Source organism: Tupaia chinensis, unplaced genomic scaffold (assembly GCF_000334495.1).
Source record: "Tupaia chinensis unplaced genomic scaffold, TupChi_1.0 Scaffold143894_1, whole genome shotgun sequence".
Taxonomy (NCBI): domain Eukaryota; kingdom Metazoa; phylum Chordata; class Mammalia; order Scandentia; family Tupaiidae; genus Tupaia; species Tupaia belangeri.
This window is the reverse complement of record NW_006203745.1, coordinates 915,940-933,447: the sequence shown is the minus strand read 5'-3', so window position 1 is coordinate 933,447 and position 17,508 is coordinate 915,940. Positions and strand designations below refer to the sequence as shown.

The 17,508-nt window shown below is 39.0% G+C and overlaps 1 protein-coding gene across 2 annotated transcripts in view; it reads left to right on the top strand.

Annotated features, from left to right (window-relative positions):
* Positions 1-785: 785 nt before the first annotated feature.
* STAP1 (signal transducing adaptor family member 1) overlaps positions 786-17,508 on the top strand; it is a 42,999-nt gene continuing 26,276 nt past the window's right edge. For both annotated transcript variants that reach the window (XM_027767057.1, XM_006165322.3), the window contains exons 1-2: positions 786-980; positions 11,314-11,385. In XM_027767057.1, the coding sequence (XP_027622858.1) occupies positions 861-980; positions 11,314-11,385 (192 nt within the window). In that variant the 5' untranslated portion in view covers positions 786-860. The remainder of the gene's footprint in view (positions 981-11,313; positions 11,386-17,508) is intronic.

Below are 17,508 nucleotides of genomic sequence, written 5' to 3'. Positions count from 1 at the left end.
CATGGGGCCAGCCTCATTGCTGACCATGCAGTTTAAATATAGGATCCAATGCCTTGAAAAACATGTGGGTATGGGACCAGCAGGAGGCATGTGGTTAAGGCGCTGGATACTCCCACATAACCAACCAGAGTTCGAGTCCTGAATCTGGTGGCTTGCTTTCTCACTTCCTCTCTCTCTCACTCTCACCCTCTGTCTCTCTCTGGTCAGATTAAAATAATAAAAAAAATAAATGAATGAATAAATAAAATTAATAATTATTAAAAAAACAAATAAACAAAAAACATGTGAGCACATGTGTATGAATGTCCAAAATCACAATGGAGAAATGGAGGAGAAGGTATTGTTACATGAGCATGTCCATGGGAAAGGGGAGACGGGGAGTGGTGGGGGAAGGAGATGCTTTCTCCCTCTCCCTCTGTCTCTGTCTCTCTGTCTCTCTCTGGCAAATTCATGCACTCTCCATGTGATTAAAAAAATGGTAGAAAAAAAACCAAATGTGTCTTTAGTGTCTGTCTTAAAGTCCACATTCTTACCTGTTTCTTTCATCCTCATCCTCATGTGATGTTAATCTATTTATTTTGCTATTTTAAATCTAACACATGTAGTTTATTCAAAGATTGACCTCTAAAAATTGATCTATGCCTGTTCTTTCTTACCTCACAAAAAGTAAAGGGAAAAATCTCCATCTGTGTGTGTGTGTGTGTGTGTGTGTGTGTGTCCTGTTGGTGGTAATGTTAGTGGTTAAAAAGCAAGTTGGGACTTCCTCTTTGAACAGTTGTCTTTTCCTCTCACACAAAGGAGATTTCATTTTGTTTGAGACTGGATGTAATTGAAACCAAAGCACACACCAGCGAAGGGGTATGATGGCTAAGAAGCCCCCCAAACCAGCCCCTCGCAGAATCTTCCAGGAAAGGTTAAAGATTACTGCTCTACCCCTGTACTTTGAAGGTTTTTTATTTGTCAAGAGGTCAGAATACCAGGTAAGTCTGTAAATAACAATATTAAACCTGAAACAACTTCTTTAATATAAAATAGATTTCATAGTGATGTGATATGACAATGCTTCCTTGTTTTTGTTGAAATTAAACCCTCTTCTCTTCCTTGAGCTCAGAAAAATTATTTCAATTTTTCATAATTTAAATATACTATATGACTTAAGTGTATATATGCATATATGCATATACAATATATAATATCATGTGGCTCTAATATTAAGCCACTAATTGAAAAAACTCCATTAGTGTGATTTCCAAAAATGTATTTAAATATTACAGAAAATTTTAGCTTAGGAGATAATTTTTTTTACATTTTTACTACAATTTACTGCTAGACAATGGTGTTAATGATGATGTGTACCATTCAGATAAACCTTGTTTTTGTTGAAATTAAACCCTCTTCTCTTCCTTGAGCTCAGAAAAATTATTTCAATTTTTCATAATTTAAATATACTATATGACTTAAGTGTATATATGCATATATGCATATACAATATATAATATCATGTGGCTCTAATATTAAGCCACTAATTGAAAAAACTCCATTAGTGTGATTTCCAAAAATGTATTTAAATATTACAGAAAATTTTAGCTTAGGAGATAATTTTTTTTTACATTTTTACTACAATTTACTGCTAGACAATGGTGTTAATGATGATGTGTACCATTCAGATAAAATACTACAATGATTGAAATTAAACCTACTGCTCCTATTTTCAGTTATTTGAAGTTTATAACGATCAAATCATAAAAAATGGTAAACATCTATAAAAACTCTGAAAATTATACAATTGATACCATTTATATTATATATAATAATATTACCTAAATTAAACTGTAGTCATAGTGACTTTGAAAGTTAATATTTAGGTAGGTGCAGTAAGCTTTATAAATGAGTTTGCCCTAAGAAAATTCACAAACCATTCCACATTTTAAAATGTAAAAGTTAAAACTAGAGTTAGTTAAAGTCATTGCTTTAAAATGCTAATTATGGATAACTTGAAGTTAATGAGAGAAAAAACATTAAATTTCCTGTTAAGAAAAATAATCATTAACTTAGATCAAATTTTATGAATTTTTTTTTCTTTTTCTTTTTTTGAGAGTTTTTTTTTTTCTTTTTTTTTTTTTGCTATAGGGTGTGTGTACTCACCAGAGATACAGAGAGAGACAGAGACAGAAAATGAAAATTCAGCCCCCCACCCCGCAGGGCATGAACACTCTGCAGTCCCTTCTCCTCCAGTTTACTCTTGGGATTTAGGGCTGGCATGAGTTTAAACCACCAAGTCCAGAACTCGAACTGTGGCCAACTAAGTGGGAGTCCAGAGATGGAACCATTACACCATCTGCTAATCTCAAGTTTTATGAAATTTTAATGTTAACGGAAACTAGAAAAAATTTAAGTGTTTTCAGAAATACCAGAATATATGCTTAAGGATGATAATAAGATACATTTTTTTTTTTTTTTGGAGAGATTTTCACTGTAGGGCGCGTGCGCTCGCCAGACAGACAGAGAGAGACATAGAGACAGAAAGCGAGAAATCACCCCCCAGGGGGGATGGTCACGCCGCAATCCCTTCTCCTCCATTCTCCTCTCGGGATCTTGGGCATGCACGCACACGCGCCCGGCGTGAGTTTTAAGCCACTGGGTCCGGGACACGAACCGTGGTCGACTACGTGGGAGTGCAGCGACATAGCCATTACACTAACTGCTGGTTCCCCAATAAGATACATTTTCTGAGAATTCATTAATACTTATGGGAAAATATATGTATAAAGATAACCATAATAGACATTTATATTCTTACATATATACTATGATCATTTATTCTTTGAGAGTAAAAACATAGTATTGTATTCTGTCAAGGGCATTAAGTATGCATTAGTAATATTTGTCAGTTATACTGGAATATTTTTCAGTTGATCATGTATGTTTCAAAGTAAATTCAATCTTAGGACCAGCAGTTAGCGTAATGGCTATGTCGCTGGACTCCCACGTGGTCGACCGCGGTTCGCGTCCCGGACCCAGTGGCTTAAAACTCACGCCAGGCGCGTGTGCGTGCGTGCCCAAGATCCCGAGAGGAGAATGGAGGAGAAGGGATTGCGGTGTGGCCATCCCCCCTGGGGGGTGATTTCTCGCTTTCTGTCTCTCTGTCTCTCTCTGTCTGGCAAGCGCACGCACCCTATAGCAAAAACCTCTTAAAAAAAAAAAAGAAGTAAATTCAATCTTGTCGCCAAAAGTTAGTCAGCATTGTTATACTTTGCCAGGAAATGAGTAGAGAAAGAAAGTTTCCAATCTGTAATTTAAGTTTGGTTACTCATTGAATATTTTTCAGAGTATTTATGATAACTATTTCTCAGAACAATTTTCTTTTAATGTTTAAAGAAGGCATGTCATTGGTATGGCAGCAGAAATAACAAGAATTTTAGAATGGAACTTGTATTTCATCTCCTGGAGATACTTTCCTCAACTATAAAATAGAGGCAATACTACTGGCAATACTACTTGGCTCCCGAGGTATAATGTCTTGGATACGGTAGATATCAATTCACTCAAGCAACGTTTTTCGTGTACCTCCTATACACCAAGCATTATACTCAGCTCTAGAGGACATAAATAAAACACAAATATCCGATCTTTAAGGGACATATGGTTTAGGGACTAGCAGATGGTGTAGCTAGACTCCCACATGACCAAACACGGTTCGAATTCTGGATCTGGTGGCTTGAAAATCACGCTGGTCCTGTGTGCATGCATGCCCAAGATCCAGAGAAATGGAAAAGTGATTGTAGCATGGCCATCCTGCCTGGGAAGGGGTGTGATTTCTCACTTTCCCTCTCACTGTGTGTGTCTTTCTCTTCTTGGGAAGTACAGCCCCCCAATTTTTTTTAAACCTTCTAAAACAAAAAACAGAGGGACATGGTTTAGTATAGGTAATAACTTCCTTATCTAGTCTTTACCTTTTTTTTTTTCTACATAGTACATGCACTTGCCAGAGAGAAGAGAGGAAAAAAAAAGAGAGATAAAACAAGCCCCATGGGAAGGGTCATGCTGCAATCTCTTTTCCTCCACCTCTCCCTCCTTTTAGGATTTTGGGCATAAACACATATGCACCTGGTGTGTTTCTTAAGCTACTGGGGCCAGGACTAGAATCACATTGTTGGCTATAATTTCACTGCCTTAACCACCCGACTAAAAAGCCAGCTCATCTTTTCTTAGAAAGTATCCTTTGAAATGGAATAAATAAACTACAGACATAAATATTTCGGATAACATTAACTTGTTTGTATTTGAATCCATCACAAAGTACCTTTGACTTGTTCGACTGGGAGAAAACAGCAAGAGGATGATAATAATGCCTACTTAGAGGGTGATTTCAAGGATTCAAGGGTTTCAAGGATTTAAAAAACCCATTTTTCCGAAACTGTTTGAAAATTAGAGAGACTTTGGGCAACATCTCATAGTTCCTTCAATGTGTGATATATCTTATCAGCCCGAACATAAGAATATGGTCATTGACGATGTATCAAAACATATCTCTGACTAGTTCTCTATGAATTTTCATTAAGGAAAATTTTAGGGCTATCTCAGTTGCTTTGAAACACAGTTCTCTATGCCAGTGTCCTCCAAATTAAAACACACACACACACACAAACACACACACACATATCCGAAAAACATTTTGAACGTAGATCCCTAATATAAGAAAATCAATATAATCAGAAATTATATACTTATACTAAAACATTGTGAATATATGTAAGATGTTATTGTGACTATATGTAAAAATTAGTTAGGAATGATGAAATACAATGAGATATTCTATATATTTTTCACAATGAAATCACCTTGCACATCTTTGAGGTCTATGCACCCCATATTAAAGATAGCTATACAACATTATTTCTTAGGTAAGTGTACTTTACTTGTTCAAAAGAAAAATAATGGGAACTTTTTTGCGGGAGAGGGGATGAGAGAACTTTAACCGGAGTTTGCATGGTAACCCTCTTTTTTTTTTTATAGATATTTGCTATGGGGCACATGCAGTTGCCAGACATAAGAGAGAGACAGGGAGACAGAAAGTGAAAAATCGTCCCCCCTGGGTGGATGGCCATGCCAAATCCCTTTTCCTTCATTTTCCTCTCAGGATCTTGGGCACACATGCTTACATGGCCTGCTGAGTTTTAAGCCTCTGGGTCTGAAGCTCGAACCGCAGTTGGCTAGTAGGAGTCCAGTGAAGTAACCATTATGCCATCAGCTGGCCCCATGGTAACCCATTTTTACAGGTTACATCAGAGAAAAAGCACTGGGGAGCCAGGAGAGAAAAATATCAGTCCAATTTTAGAATTAAACCAGCTTCTTTACATCTTTTAATCTTTTTTCTCCTCTGTAAAATGAATCATTTCTCTCTTGCATAACTGAATGGGTTGCCGTGATGACCAAATGGGCTATATAATAATGTTATATTATCTTAAGGTGTGACATATGATGGATATTATATTAAGATTTTAATGTCTTGTCACTATGATCCTTAAAATAACTCTACTGGGCAGAAATTTTATCCACTTTACAGATGAGTAAACAGTGGCTCATAGAGGTTATGCTCAAAGTCCCTTGTCCATTAAGGAGTCTGGCATGGATCTAACTGCAGTGGACTTGACAATATGCCATTTCTCAAACTCAGGCTCTAATTCCATTTCATTGTAAGCTTCCAAAGGATAGAGATGTATAATCACTAGATATTTGATCACACTGATCTCAGTAGTAAGCTCAGTAGACTTTGAGAAATCATTTGTTTATCAGAATGAAAATGACAGTGACCTTAAACTCTAAATACAAGGTCATCTAATGTTTAGGAAGCTGGAAATAAATTCTGAAGACTTATGTCAGACTCTTTTGTTGTTACTTCAGTGATTTAACACAAATGATTGTTTAAAAAATAACAAACTTCATATTAGATGAATTTCATCCAAAGATGTGTAAATCCTAATATATATATATATATATATATATATACACACACACACACACTTTTATATATTTTTATATTTTAAGGTGATTTTTAAAATGTTTAAGAACTTCTGTAGATATAAATATATACCTAGAAATTGGTTATTGAGACTGATATTTATAGATGGCTCAGATTATACTGATATTTATACGGCCTTATCAAAAACTAAATCAGATTGACGTGTGCAACTCTGCATACTGAATACAAGTTTGGTCTATCTTTAGGTTTGTGGTTATGGTTGCAGTTTAATGGCCTATTGCTATCTGTAACCTTACTTTTCCTCCAAGGCTGCTTCTATGCTTGATTCAGTGTCTTCACACTTGCTTCTTTTCTGTATTTAATAAATCCTCCTTAATTCTTTCTATGAATCTACAAGTTTGCTTATTTGTAAAACTTCCATTTTTTCCCTCATTAACACCACCCAATTCATATGACTGTGTCATGAATGAATACCTTTGTAACGTTTCTTAGCACAAATGGATGCCTTTACATACATATAGAGGGAACTCTACACTTTGACTATTAGTGATACTAGTTTTGGTTTTGTTTTTCTTTTTGTTATGGTAGGTAGGTTAATACCAATGAGGCCAATTATATGACCAGAATGGTAGACTTTGACTTCAGGATTTTCTCTTGTTTTTCTCTCTTCTAGGAATCATATAACTTTGGGGTTGAACTTGACTTTAGAAGCATTACTTTAGTAAAACTTCACAACTGATGCTTAAGTTCCCTGAACGATATACCATACGCTCATCCTCTCCTGTACTCTCCCTCACCCTCATCTTAGCTCCAAAATACAGAATAGCCTTGACTAACTTCTTTCATTGCAGAGGCTTATCAGTAGAGCATGGTGAAAGCCTTAAGAAGAGTGGTAGGGGTCCAGCAGGTGGCATAGTGGTTAAGGTACTAGACTCCCACATGGGCGACTGCAGACCTGGCAGCTTCAAACTCACATTGGGTGCAAGTGCATGCGTGCCCAAAATCCCAAGAAGAGAATGGAGAAGGGACTGTGGTGTGGCTATCTACCCTGGGGTGTGATTTCTTACTTTCCATCTCTCTATCTCCCTCTGTCTTTCTGGGAAGGACATGTGTCCTATAGCAAAACTCTCAAAAACAAGAGTGGTACAATAAACAAATAATCAAACAAGACAAAACAACTCCCCTCCTCCAAAATTTAAGTTGTTTTGCTATTAATTGCAGGTCAAGCATGAGGAATTTCAAGTATTTTTCAGCAGAGTAAAAGACTATTCATTCCAATAGTTTTCATAAGACATTGCATGCTCATAAAGGCAGTATGTATTGGCAACTTCTCAGGCTAAATTTATCAATACAGTTTTTTAAAATCTCTTTATTAAAAGAATGATTAATAATAGGAATGAAAATGGATTCCATTATTCAGTCTACAAAATATCCCTAGCTTTGCATACATAATTACATTGAAAGAAATCTATTTTAGAGAGTTTTTAGAACCCACTACTATCACACACACATACTCAGGCACAAATCACCACGTGGAAAAAATAAATGCAAAGTACCTTTCAAAAATGTGAATAGGGGGACCAGCAGTTAGCATAATGGCTATGTCGCTGGACTCCCATGTAGTCAACCATGGTTCCCGGACCCGGTGGCTTAAAACTCACGCCAGGTGCATGTGCGTGCGTGCCCAAGATCCTGAGAGGAGAATGGAGGAGAAGGGATTGCGGCGTGGCCATCCCCCCTGGGGGGTGATTTCTCACTTTCTGTCTCTCTGTCTCTGTCTGTCTGTCTGGCGAGCGCACGCGCCCTATAGCAAAAACCTCTCCAAAAAAAAAAAAGGAAATAATGAAGCAAAAAGGTTTTTTCCTTTTTCTTTTTTCTTTTTCTTTTTTTTTTTAGTGCCTAACACTTGCAGGATATTTGCTATGCTCTAGTTTCTATGTGTATACATTATTATGCCATTGAATTCTTCAACAACTGTGAGGAAATAGCAGAAAACTGGTTTCCCTACTTCTACCCTTCACAGTGAACTTTGACATAGAAGATACAATAATAACTGTTTTTCAGTGGTCTAAATATAGTCATAAACTTGTATAGACATCTCTATTGAGTTTCAGAACATTTTCAGCATTTCAAAAGAAACGTAAGAGTCATGCCCATTTTTCTTTGTACTACTTTACATTTTAATATCTAAAACAATTAGACATGAATTACACAAATGAAGATTAATTAGTTACTTGTATAGGAAACATTTGCTGTTTTAGTCTATTAAGTTGTAGGGTGTGTAAGTTACACAGAAGAGCTAACTAATATAGTATCTTGACATCTATGAAAATAAAGAGGAAAAAAATGATGCTACCAAGGACATATGAAAAGATAGTGGTTGTAATTCAGAATGTGTATCTTTATCTTTTAACATGTGGTTTAGATTTGAAGCCAAAACTGTGCTTTTTATCCCAGATTTAGGTAGCCTTCAGCTACATTGAGTCACTGACTCTGCTAGAGAAAAACAAACCTGCACTGCTTGGAAGCCCTTTGCTACATGGTTGGGAGCAGAACAGAACACACATTCTCTCATGGCTCATGGTAGACTGAACTGGGAGAGGGCAGGAAGAGGCCGAGTTGAGCATGCTGTATGTAGGTGCTAAGTCCTACCCTCTGCAGAGGAGAGAGTTGACTCTAGTGGCATGGGCATGACAGATTGCAATTTTAGAAGGTGGTAGGAAGATCAGGAAAAGAGCTATTGCGATGGCCGCAACACGTGGGCTCCTGTATGAAAAGAAGAAAAGGCAAGACTTCTGATGGGGTTGAAGTTGGTTTGTTCTTCTGTGCTTGATTCTTTTTTTCTTAAAGAATTACTTCATTAACATTTATTGAGTTTAATTGGACCAGAGAGGGACAGAGATATTGAGAGAGTGAGAGAAAGTGAGAAAGCAAGCCACCAGGTCTGGAACTTGAACTGCGGTTGGCCATGTGGGAGTCCATGACAGCTGCCGGCCTGGTGCTTGATTCTGAGATGTATCAGGGGTACTTTCGCATCTGGATTTCAAACAAGAGGAAGAACCTCTTTACTCAGTTTCATAATTGCCCTTTGGAAACCATCTACTGGCAAATCCTTCAATCATATGTCCTTTTTGAGTCATTCTTTTGTATGGTAATTTGCTCTTGGTTCGGGAGGCATAACAGGTTCATTACCTATCATATCCAGCTCTCACTTGGAGGGTAGAATGAAGGAGAAGGGACACAGGACTTGCCCCGAGTCCCGACTATGTCTCTGAGGAACATTGCTGCAGTAATGTACTACAAGTTGTTCAAGCCTCACTATATGCAACCTCCACTCCTTTGAGAAGTGAGATTTCTGCTCCTCTCCAAAAAGGTTATATCTATTTTTCTACTCTTTGAATCTGGACTGGACTTTATGACATGCTTTGGTAAAGTGACAAAAACAGATGCTTCAAAAATGCTTGCACATTAGGTTTTGCTCTCTCTTTTGCCTTCCAGCATGTGAACAAGACTAAATTAGCTGAATGGAGGATAAGAGACTGTGTGGAATGAGATTCTAGTTGTCCCAAACTTCCCAGTCATTCCCACACTCTCAGCTGTGTCCCAGACAAGGGAGTGAGTGAGCGTGTCAACCCTAGACTGTCCAGTCAAGTACAAGTACCTGCAGAGCAGTAAAACATCAGCCAGAGCAGTAAAACATCAGCCAGTATAGAATGTTGAAAAATAGAAAATGTTGCCATTTTAGGCCTCTAATTTGTAGAGTGGTTTGTGACACTGAGTGGTTTGTTACACAGAAAAGTTAGCACCTTAATAGCTATGAAAACAAAGAGAGAAAATATAATAATTCTATAAGAATATGAGAAACAATGGTTATAATTCAAAATTAATTTAATCTTGAGCTTCCTGGGTATAAGAGAAAAGCAAGATCAGATTATGTAGTTCTCATTATTTGAAAAAATAAGTAAATAAATATGAAGAGTGATATTTTCCTGACCCTCCAAAAAAGGGGGGCACACACGCACATGTACCCAGCATGCCTTTCAAGCAGCCAGGTATGGAACTCAAACCACAGTTGACTATATGGGAGTCCAGTGCCTTAACTGCTATGCCACCTGCAGACCCCAGTAATGTGAATATATTAATAATTAAATATTCACCACATGAGTGAAATTTGGACTTCAGATTTCAGTTTTGATGGTATTAAATTATTTTTTATCATGATCAATTTCTCACATTTTCTTTTTCTACACCATTGCTACATATTTATTGAACCTAAACTACATATTATGCGTTGTGCTAAGTACTTTATATGTACCAATTCATGCAATCCTTTTATCTGTTCTAGAAGGCAAATAATATACACTTGTCCTATTTGGGGCCCTTAAATGACCCATTTTATCTGTGCAAACTTCCGCTAAAGCTGCATTAAGAAGTTGTAAATCAATGTGGGAAGTTTTGGGAAGTGGTCCTTTTAAATAAAATCAAATTATATCCTTACCTCAAAACGTTATACTAAAATAAATTTAATTGTTTTTTTAAGTTGCCACAAGGAATTTAAAGGGAGGGTGAGACAGAGTGAGGGAAGAGAGAAAGCACTCCACAATGAGGGATGATCTGGTCATGTCACAATCCCTTCTCCATTTCTCCATCACTTCAGGATTTTGGACACACATACACCTGCACCTGGTGTGTTTTTCAAGCCCCTGGGGCATAGATTGGAACTTTGATGAACCATTTGGGATCTAGTTCCCCATGCACAACACTTAATCAGTGTGCTCTGGGATAACTCCTAAAATAAATTTTAGAAGCATTTGGCCAAGAATAAAATGGAGGGGCTGGCAGGTGAATGGTGGTTAAGGTGCTGGACCTCCACATGGCTGATCATGGTTCAGATCCTGGATCTAGAGACTTGCTTTCTGTCTCTGTCTCTCTTTGGTCAAATTGAAAAAAAAAAAAAGTGATGTTAATGACAAATAAAAAATTAAATAAATAATTCTTAAAAAATTAAATGGAAAGTTAACCCACAAGTAGGTGGATTATCCAGAATAAAGAAAAATTTTATATCATACAAACATTTAAGATGATCACAGGCCTAGCTGCAGTAGCATTCATTGTTTGACACTGCTACTTGGCAGCTGAGGCCTCACTGCAAGGCCTGGTTCAATTCCCAGCCTAATCTAAAGACCCCATGATATCTGTCTAACCCACCTACTTGGGAGACTAAGTATGACTACAGTGAGGCTTTGTCTTTAAAAAAATTACAAAGAAAATTATCAATAGGAAAATAGTTGAGTATACCCTAATGAAATAATATGATTTCTTTCCCACAGGAATACAAACATTATTGGACAGAGTTGCGAGGAACCACACTATTCTTTTATGCCGACAAAAAAAGTACAATAGTAAGTAATTATACATGTGTAACTTGTTCAAGTTTTTCCAATATACCCTTGTCATGTAGTCTATTACTCATTTTGAATATTTTTGCTATCCAACAGTGAAGACGATGTAATAAAACCAATTCAAACACAAAAACTAAATCTATGAAGGTTGTCAATTACGGTAAATCCAATAGTAAAATTTCCTGACCAATTCCAAAAAAGGCATTAGCTCATATTTTTAAGTTTGCATTCTTTCTGATTCTGATAATAAAAAGTTAGTTAAAAAGTAAAACTTTTAGGGAATCAGCAGTTAGCACAATGGCTATGTCAGTCGTTGGACTCCCATGTAGTCTACTGTGGTTCGAGTCCCGGACCCGGCGGCTCAAATTCACGCCAGGTGTGTGTTTGTGTGTGTGTGTGTGTGTGTGTGTGTGCCAAAGATCCCTAGAGAAGAACGGAGGAGAAGGGACTGCAGCATGGCCATCCCACCCCCCCAGGGGGGGGGTGATTTCTCGCTTTCTGTCTCTCTGTCTCTCTCTGTCTTTCTGGCAAGCACACGCGCTCTGTAGCAAAAACCTCTCCAAAAAAAAAAAGTAAAACTTTTAGGACCAGTAGATGCTATAATAGTTATGTCGCTGGACTCCCATGCAGTTGACTGTGGTTCGAGTCCCAGATCCAGTGGCTTAGAACTCATGCCAGGCATGTGCGTGTGCGTGCTCAAAATACCAAGAAGAGAATGAAGAATGGACTGTGGCATGGCCATCCCCCCCAGGGGGTGATTTCTCACTTTCTGTCTCTCTCTGACTCTCCCATGTGAGTGCATTCACCCTATAGCAAAAATTTTCCCCGCCCCACAAGAAAAAAAGGTAAAACTTTAAGCTAGACATCTGGATGTAAATGGCCTAATAGCAAGTGACAGATTCAATTTTCCCACTCTTTACCTTGCTGGAGCATGCAGTTAACATCTGAAAGAAGCAGGATGACTCCTATAACATCATAATAATAAATAATGCCACAATTTAATTCTCTAGAAAAATGAAAATAGGGTTGACCCAATGGCATAGAGGTTAGAGGAGCCAGATTCCACATGGCCAACTGCATGATTCAGATCTTGGCCCAGGTGACTTGAAAACCACACTGGGTTTTCATATACATGTGCATACATGTGCTCTAAGACCAAACAGGATGGAGAAATAGAGGAGAAGGGACTACAACGTAACCATGCCCCATTGTGGGGTGCTTTTTCCTTTTCCTCTCCTCCTCTCTGTTTCTCTTTGGTGAGTCCACACATCTGGCAAATTAAAATATAAAAAATAAATAAAAAGTAACTAACGGATGGCATAATGATTGTGTTGCAGGACTGCTGCATGTTGACTGCAGTTCAAGTCCCGGAGGGGCTGGTAGGTGAATGGTAGTTAAGGCACTGGACTCCCACATGGCTGATCATGGTTCAGGTCCTGTGCATGCATGCCCAGGATCCCAAGATGAGATTGGAGGAGAAGGGACTGTGGTGTGGCCATACCTCCTGGGGGGTGATTTCTTGCTTTCTGTCTGTCTCCCTTTATATCTCTGGTGAACACATGCACTCTATAGCAAAAATCTCTCAAAAAAAAAGAAAAAAGATAAAAATATACCCCATGAAGTAGGACCTCCAAGAGTTTAAGCATGCAAATAATAATAAAGAGATTCTGAGATTTATTTATTCATATTCACTCCAAATTCTGATTGTTTAGTTTTTTCCATAAACAAGATGTAGTATTTTAGCAAAGCTTCTTGCCTACTTTGGAGCTGCTATACTTGTAAGAATTTTATGAGACAGTAATATTTTTTTTTTCCAGAGAGATTTTTGCTATGGGTATGTTTACTCTCCAGAGAGAAAGACTGAAAGTGAGAAATCACCCTCCAGGAGAACAGCCATGCTGCAATCTCATCTCCTCCATTCTCCTTGCAGAAATTTGGGCACACACACACACATCCCAGTGTGCGTGTTAAGCCACTGGGTCTGGGACTCGAACTGAGGTCGATCACATGGGAGTCCAGTGATGTAACCATTACACCATCTGCTAGTCCCAATAATTTTTAAAAATATAAACATATTAGATCACACCACAGATATGTTAGCCTATGCTTTTTAGAACATCATTATTAGATGCCCAGATTTAATGAAAGAAATAAACAGGCTGCATGATGTCTTCCTCCTAGAGGTGTTTCAGTGCCATTGGTGGTGAATTAGCAGAAGCTATTTGAAAAACCAACAGCAAACAATAAAACAAACTTAAAATAGTCATCATTTACCAGAACTCTGGACAGACAAGATTTATACAAGGGTGCTTGCAAATACCATTAACAAAAACAAACAAACAAATTTCTCTGTTGAGCATTCCAACTTCCCATTGCTGTCAGTACGTATAAAAGACCCTGGTCTAAGCTTTGTATAATGCACAATGAACGAGAGCTAACAGTTGTTGTCCACTTGTGTATGGCAAGAGTCAGTTCAGCTTAGTGACTGAGAGTCTGATCTCTCCAGACAGACCAGCTTTTTATCCTGGTCCTGCTACTGTTAGCAGTGCGATCTTGGGGGTAGTTACCTAACCTCTCTGTGTTTCAGTGAATCAGACATAGAACTGGTAGGAAACAGATGACATCTCCAATTGAGTGATGTACAGAGTATAATAGAGGTTTAGTAAATATTCAAAGCTGTGGACAGAGCATAGGAAAATCACAAAGGACAATACACAACCCTGGGGCTAGTAACAGTGCTCTATCACCATGCGTAGGAGCAAGAGAAAAGAGTGGAAGAGTAGTAGGTGTAGGCTCTTCTATTGAGGGAGCAACTTCACAGGGTAGTAAGTCCCCATCCTCATTCTCTTCATTCTGCTGACCTACTGCCAGTGTTCTCCATGGTCTGATCCAACAAAAATGCACAAGATAAGAGAACCCCTTGGTGCTGTCCATATGGGTCCCCCTCCTGGGACAAAGCTTTGGGTAGTGACATGATAGATGTGAATCTAGATGAGCAAACGAATCTTCCACACACTCAAGACTCCGAATGTCTAGCATTAGGATGAAATTGCTCATATCATCAAGCTATCAACGAGTTAAATGAGATAGTACATGTAAAGACTCAAGAGGGCACCTGACACAAAGTAAGTTCACACATTTTAAGTGCTTGATTACAATTTAAATGTATTATCTCAATGAATTCTCACAAGAACTGCTGAGTGAGTGCTATTTTAATCACCATCTTATAGAAGAGAGTAGCCACGTTTAAGAAATAAGAAATTATATGCAATCAGGGCCAGTTCAGTGATGCAGTGGTAATACACACTAATAGTAAATGGAGCTTGATCTATATGAAAAATTGTGGATTCAGTTCCTCTACATGCTGGACAGAGATGCATGATCCAGGCTGTCTGGGCAGGCTGAGGGAAGGATGGGGAGGGAGACTGTGGTGTGAAATTCTATCGAAAGTGCTTGCTCTCTGTCTCCTCCTCTCTGTGTGTCTCTATCTCTCACTCTCATAAAACAAGTAAAAATAAAATTAAGAAAAATAAACTGTAGATTAGCTAGCTAACAAAAGGGGTACACTCCAGGGTTGGCTCCTAAGCAAGCACCTCACCACCACTTTTTATTTTAATTTTATAAAAGAGAGAGGGAGAGAGAGAGAGAGGTGTTTAATAGAGTCTTGCTCTGTTGTGATCCTCCTACCTGAGCCTCCCAATTAGCTAGCATTATAGGTGTGCATAACCGGGACTCGTGTGCTCTGGCTGGCTCACAAACTGAACCTGGACCTCCCATGTCACTTCCAGCCTCCCAGGTAGTGGCGCTGTGAGCCACCATGGCTCTAAGCCAGTCCTCTGAATCACTATGCCATGAAGAGATTGTTATAAAAGGCTACAGAATTGTCCATCTACTGATTTTGTTAAAAGAAGTTTCTTGGATGGTAGTCTCAGAAGCACTGGGTAAACTGGGTGAGAACTGCTGGTATTTAGACTGCAGCAGGGAAGAATTTAGAGCTGCCTTTCAGTATCTGACTAGGTATTAGGAAGTCACATGAAAGAGTCACTAAATTTGTTTAGTGTTATTCCAGAGAAAATGGACTAAGACCAATGAATGGAAATCTGGAGAAAAACTATGACTCAATACAAGAAAAATTTTGCTTACAGGTAGAGCTACTTAGAAGGCATGAGCCCCTAGTTGTTAGAAATGTTCAGGGTTGGGAACAGCAGTTAGCATAATGGCTATGTCGCTGGACTCCCACGTAGTCAACCGCGGTTCGAGTCCTGGACCCGATGGCTTAAACTCACGTCGTGTGCATGTGCGTGCGTGCCCAAGATCCCAAGAGGAGAATGGAGGAGAAGGGACTGTGGTGTGACCATCCCCCCTGGGGGGTGATTTCTCACTTTCTATCACTCTGTCTCTCTCTGCCTGTCTGGCAAGCATACGTGACCTATAGCAAAAACCTCTCCAAAAAAAAGAAAAACAAACAAAAAGAAATGTTCAGGGTTTGGGGCCAGGAGATGGTGTAGCGGTTACATTGCTAGACTTCCACATGACCAGTTCCTGAACCGGGTGGCTTGAAAATCACGCCAGGCACCTGTGCGTGCATGTCCAAGATCCCCGAAGAAGAATGGAGGAGAAGGGATTGCAGTCTGGCCATCCCCCCAGAGGGTGATTTCTCACTTTTCCTCTCACTGTCTCTGTCTCTCTCTTTGTGTGCATGCGCCCTAAGGTAAAAATCTAAAAAAAAAAAAAAAAAGGAAAGAAAGAAAGAAAAGAAAAGGAAAGTTCAGGGGCCTGCGGATGGTGAGGTGTTTGAGGCGCTAGACTCCCAACATGGCTAGCCACAGTTCAAGTTCCAGTGTTGGTGGCTTGCTCTCTCACTTTATCTTTCTCTATCTCTGGTGACTGCATGTACCCTGCAGCAAATTGAAAAATAACAATGATAAATAAATAAAAAATTAATTTTAAAAAATGTTAAGATGTAGATTGGATGATGACATGAAGAGCTACCATGGAGGAAACGAGACTCAAATATCGATTGCAACTAGATTAGACAGGTGACTTTTAAGGCTCTTCACACTACAGTTAAATACAAAAAGATATTACTTCCTTTCCTCTAATCAATGGAGCAGCTATCTAAATATGCTACCTCTTCCTCTCTTGTTTCCTCCTTTGCTGCAATGAAATTCTCCAAAGTTGACCTAGACAATCCATCAGAGAAGTCCTTGTTTAATTTTTTTTAAATTTATGTGTTCATTCTTAGAAAGACAGAGACAGAGACAATCCTAACGATCTCCATGCCGTATGTCAACACCAACCTCAGCCAGCCAGAATCATAGGCATTCATGTGTGCCAGGTGTGTACAGGGAGACCTTAGGATCTAAACCAAGAGCCTACCCACATGACCACAGCATTACAGAGCATTGAGTCCCCACTATGACACTGCAGCTGGTCTAATTTTAAATTCGGTCTTCCTTCCCTGTACCTATCCTTCCCTTTTTTAACAAACAACGATTTATTTAATTTTATATTTATTATTATTTTTAAAAACTTACTGTAGGGCACAAGCGCTCACCAGAGAGGCAGAGAGAGAGAAGGAAAGCAAGAAAGCAAGCAAGCTGCCAGGTCCGAGGCTCGAACTGTGTTCAGCAATGTGGGAATCTAGCACCTTAACCACCACTCCACCTGTCAACCCAATCTGTCCTTCCATTTTAATTGTTCTTTGTTCATTAAAAATAAACAGATAGCCCACATTTACCATTAAAATAGAAATAACTCTGGGGCCAGCCCTGTAGCTCAGTGTTTAAATGCTGTGCATAGTTCCCACATGGCCGACTGCAATTTGAATTGTGGTTCTGGTAACTTGAAAAACACACCAGGCAGGGACCAGCAGTTAGCGTAATGGCTATGTCGCTGGACTCCCATGTAGTCGACCGCGGTTCGAGTCCCGGATCCAGTGGCTTAAACTCACGCCGGGCACGTGTGCGTGCGTGCCCAAGATCCCCAGAGGAGAATGGAGGAGAAAGGGATTGCGGCGTGGCCATCCCCCCTGGGGGATGATTTCTCGCTTTCTATCTCTCTGTCTGTCTGGCGAGCGCATGTGCCCTATAACAAAAACCTCTCAAAAAAACCAAAAAAAAC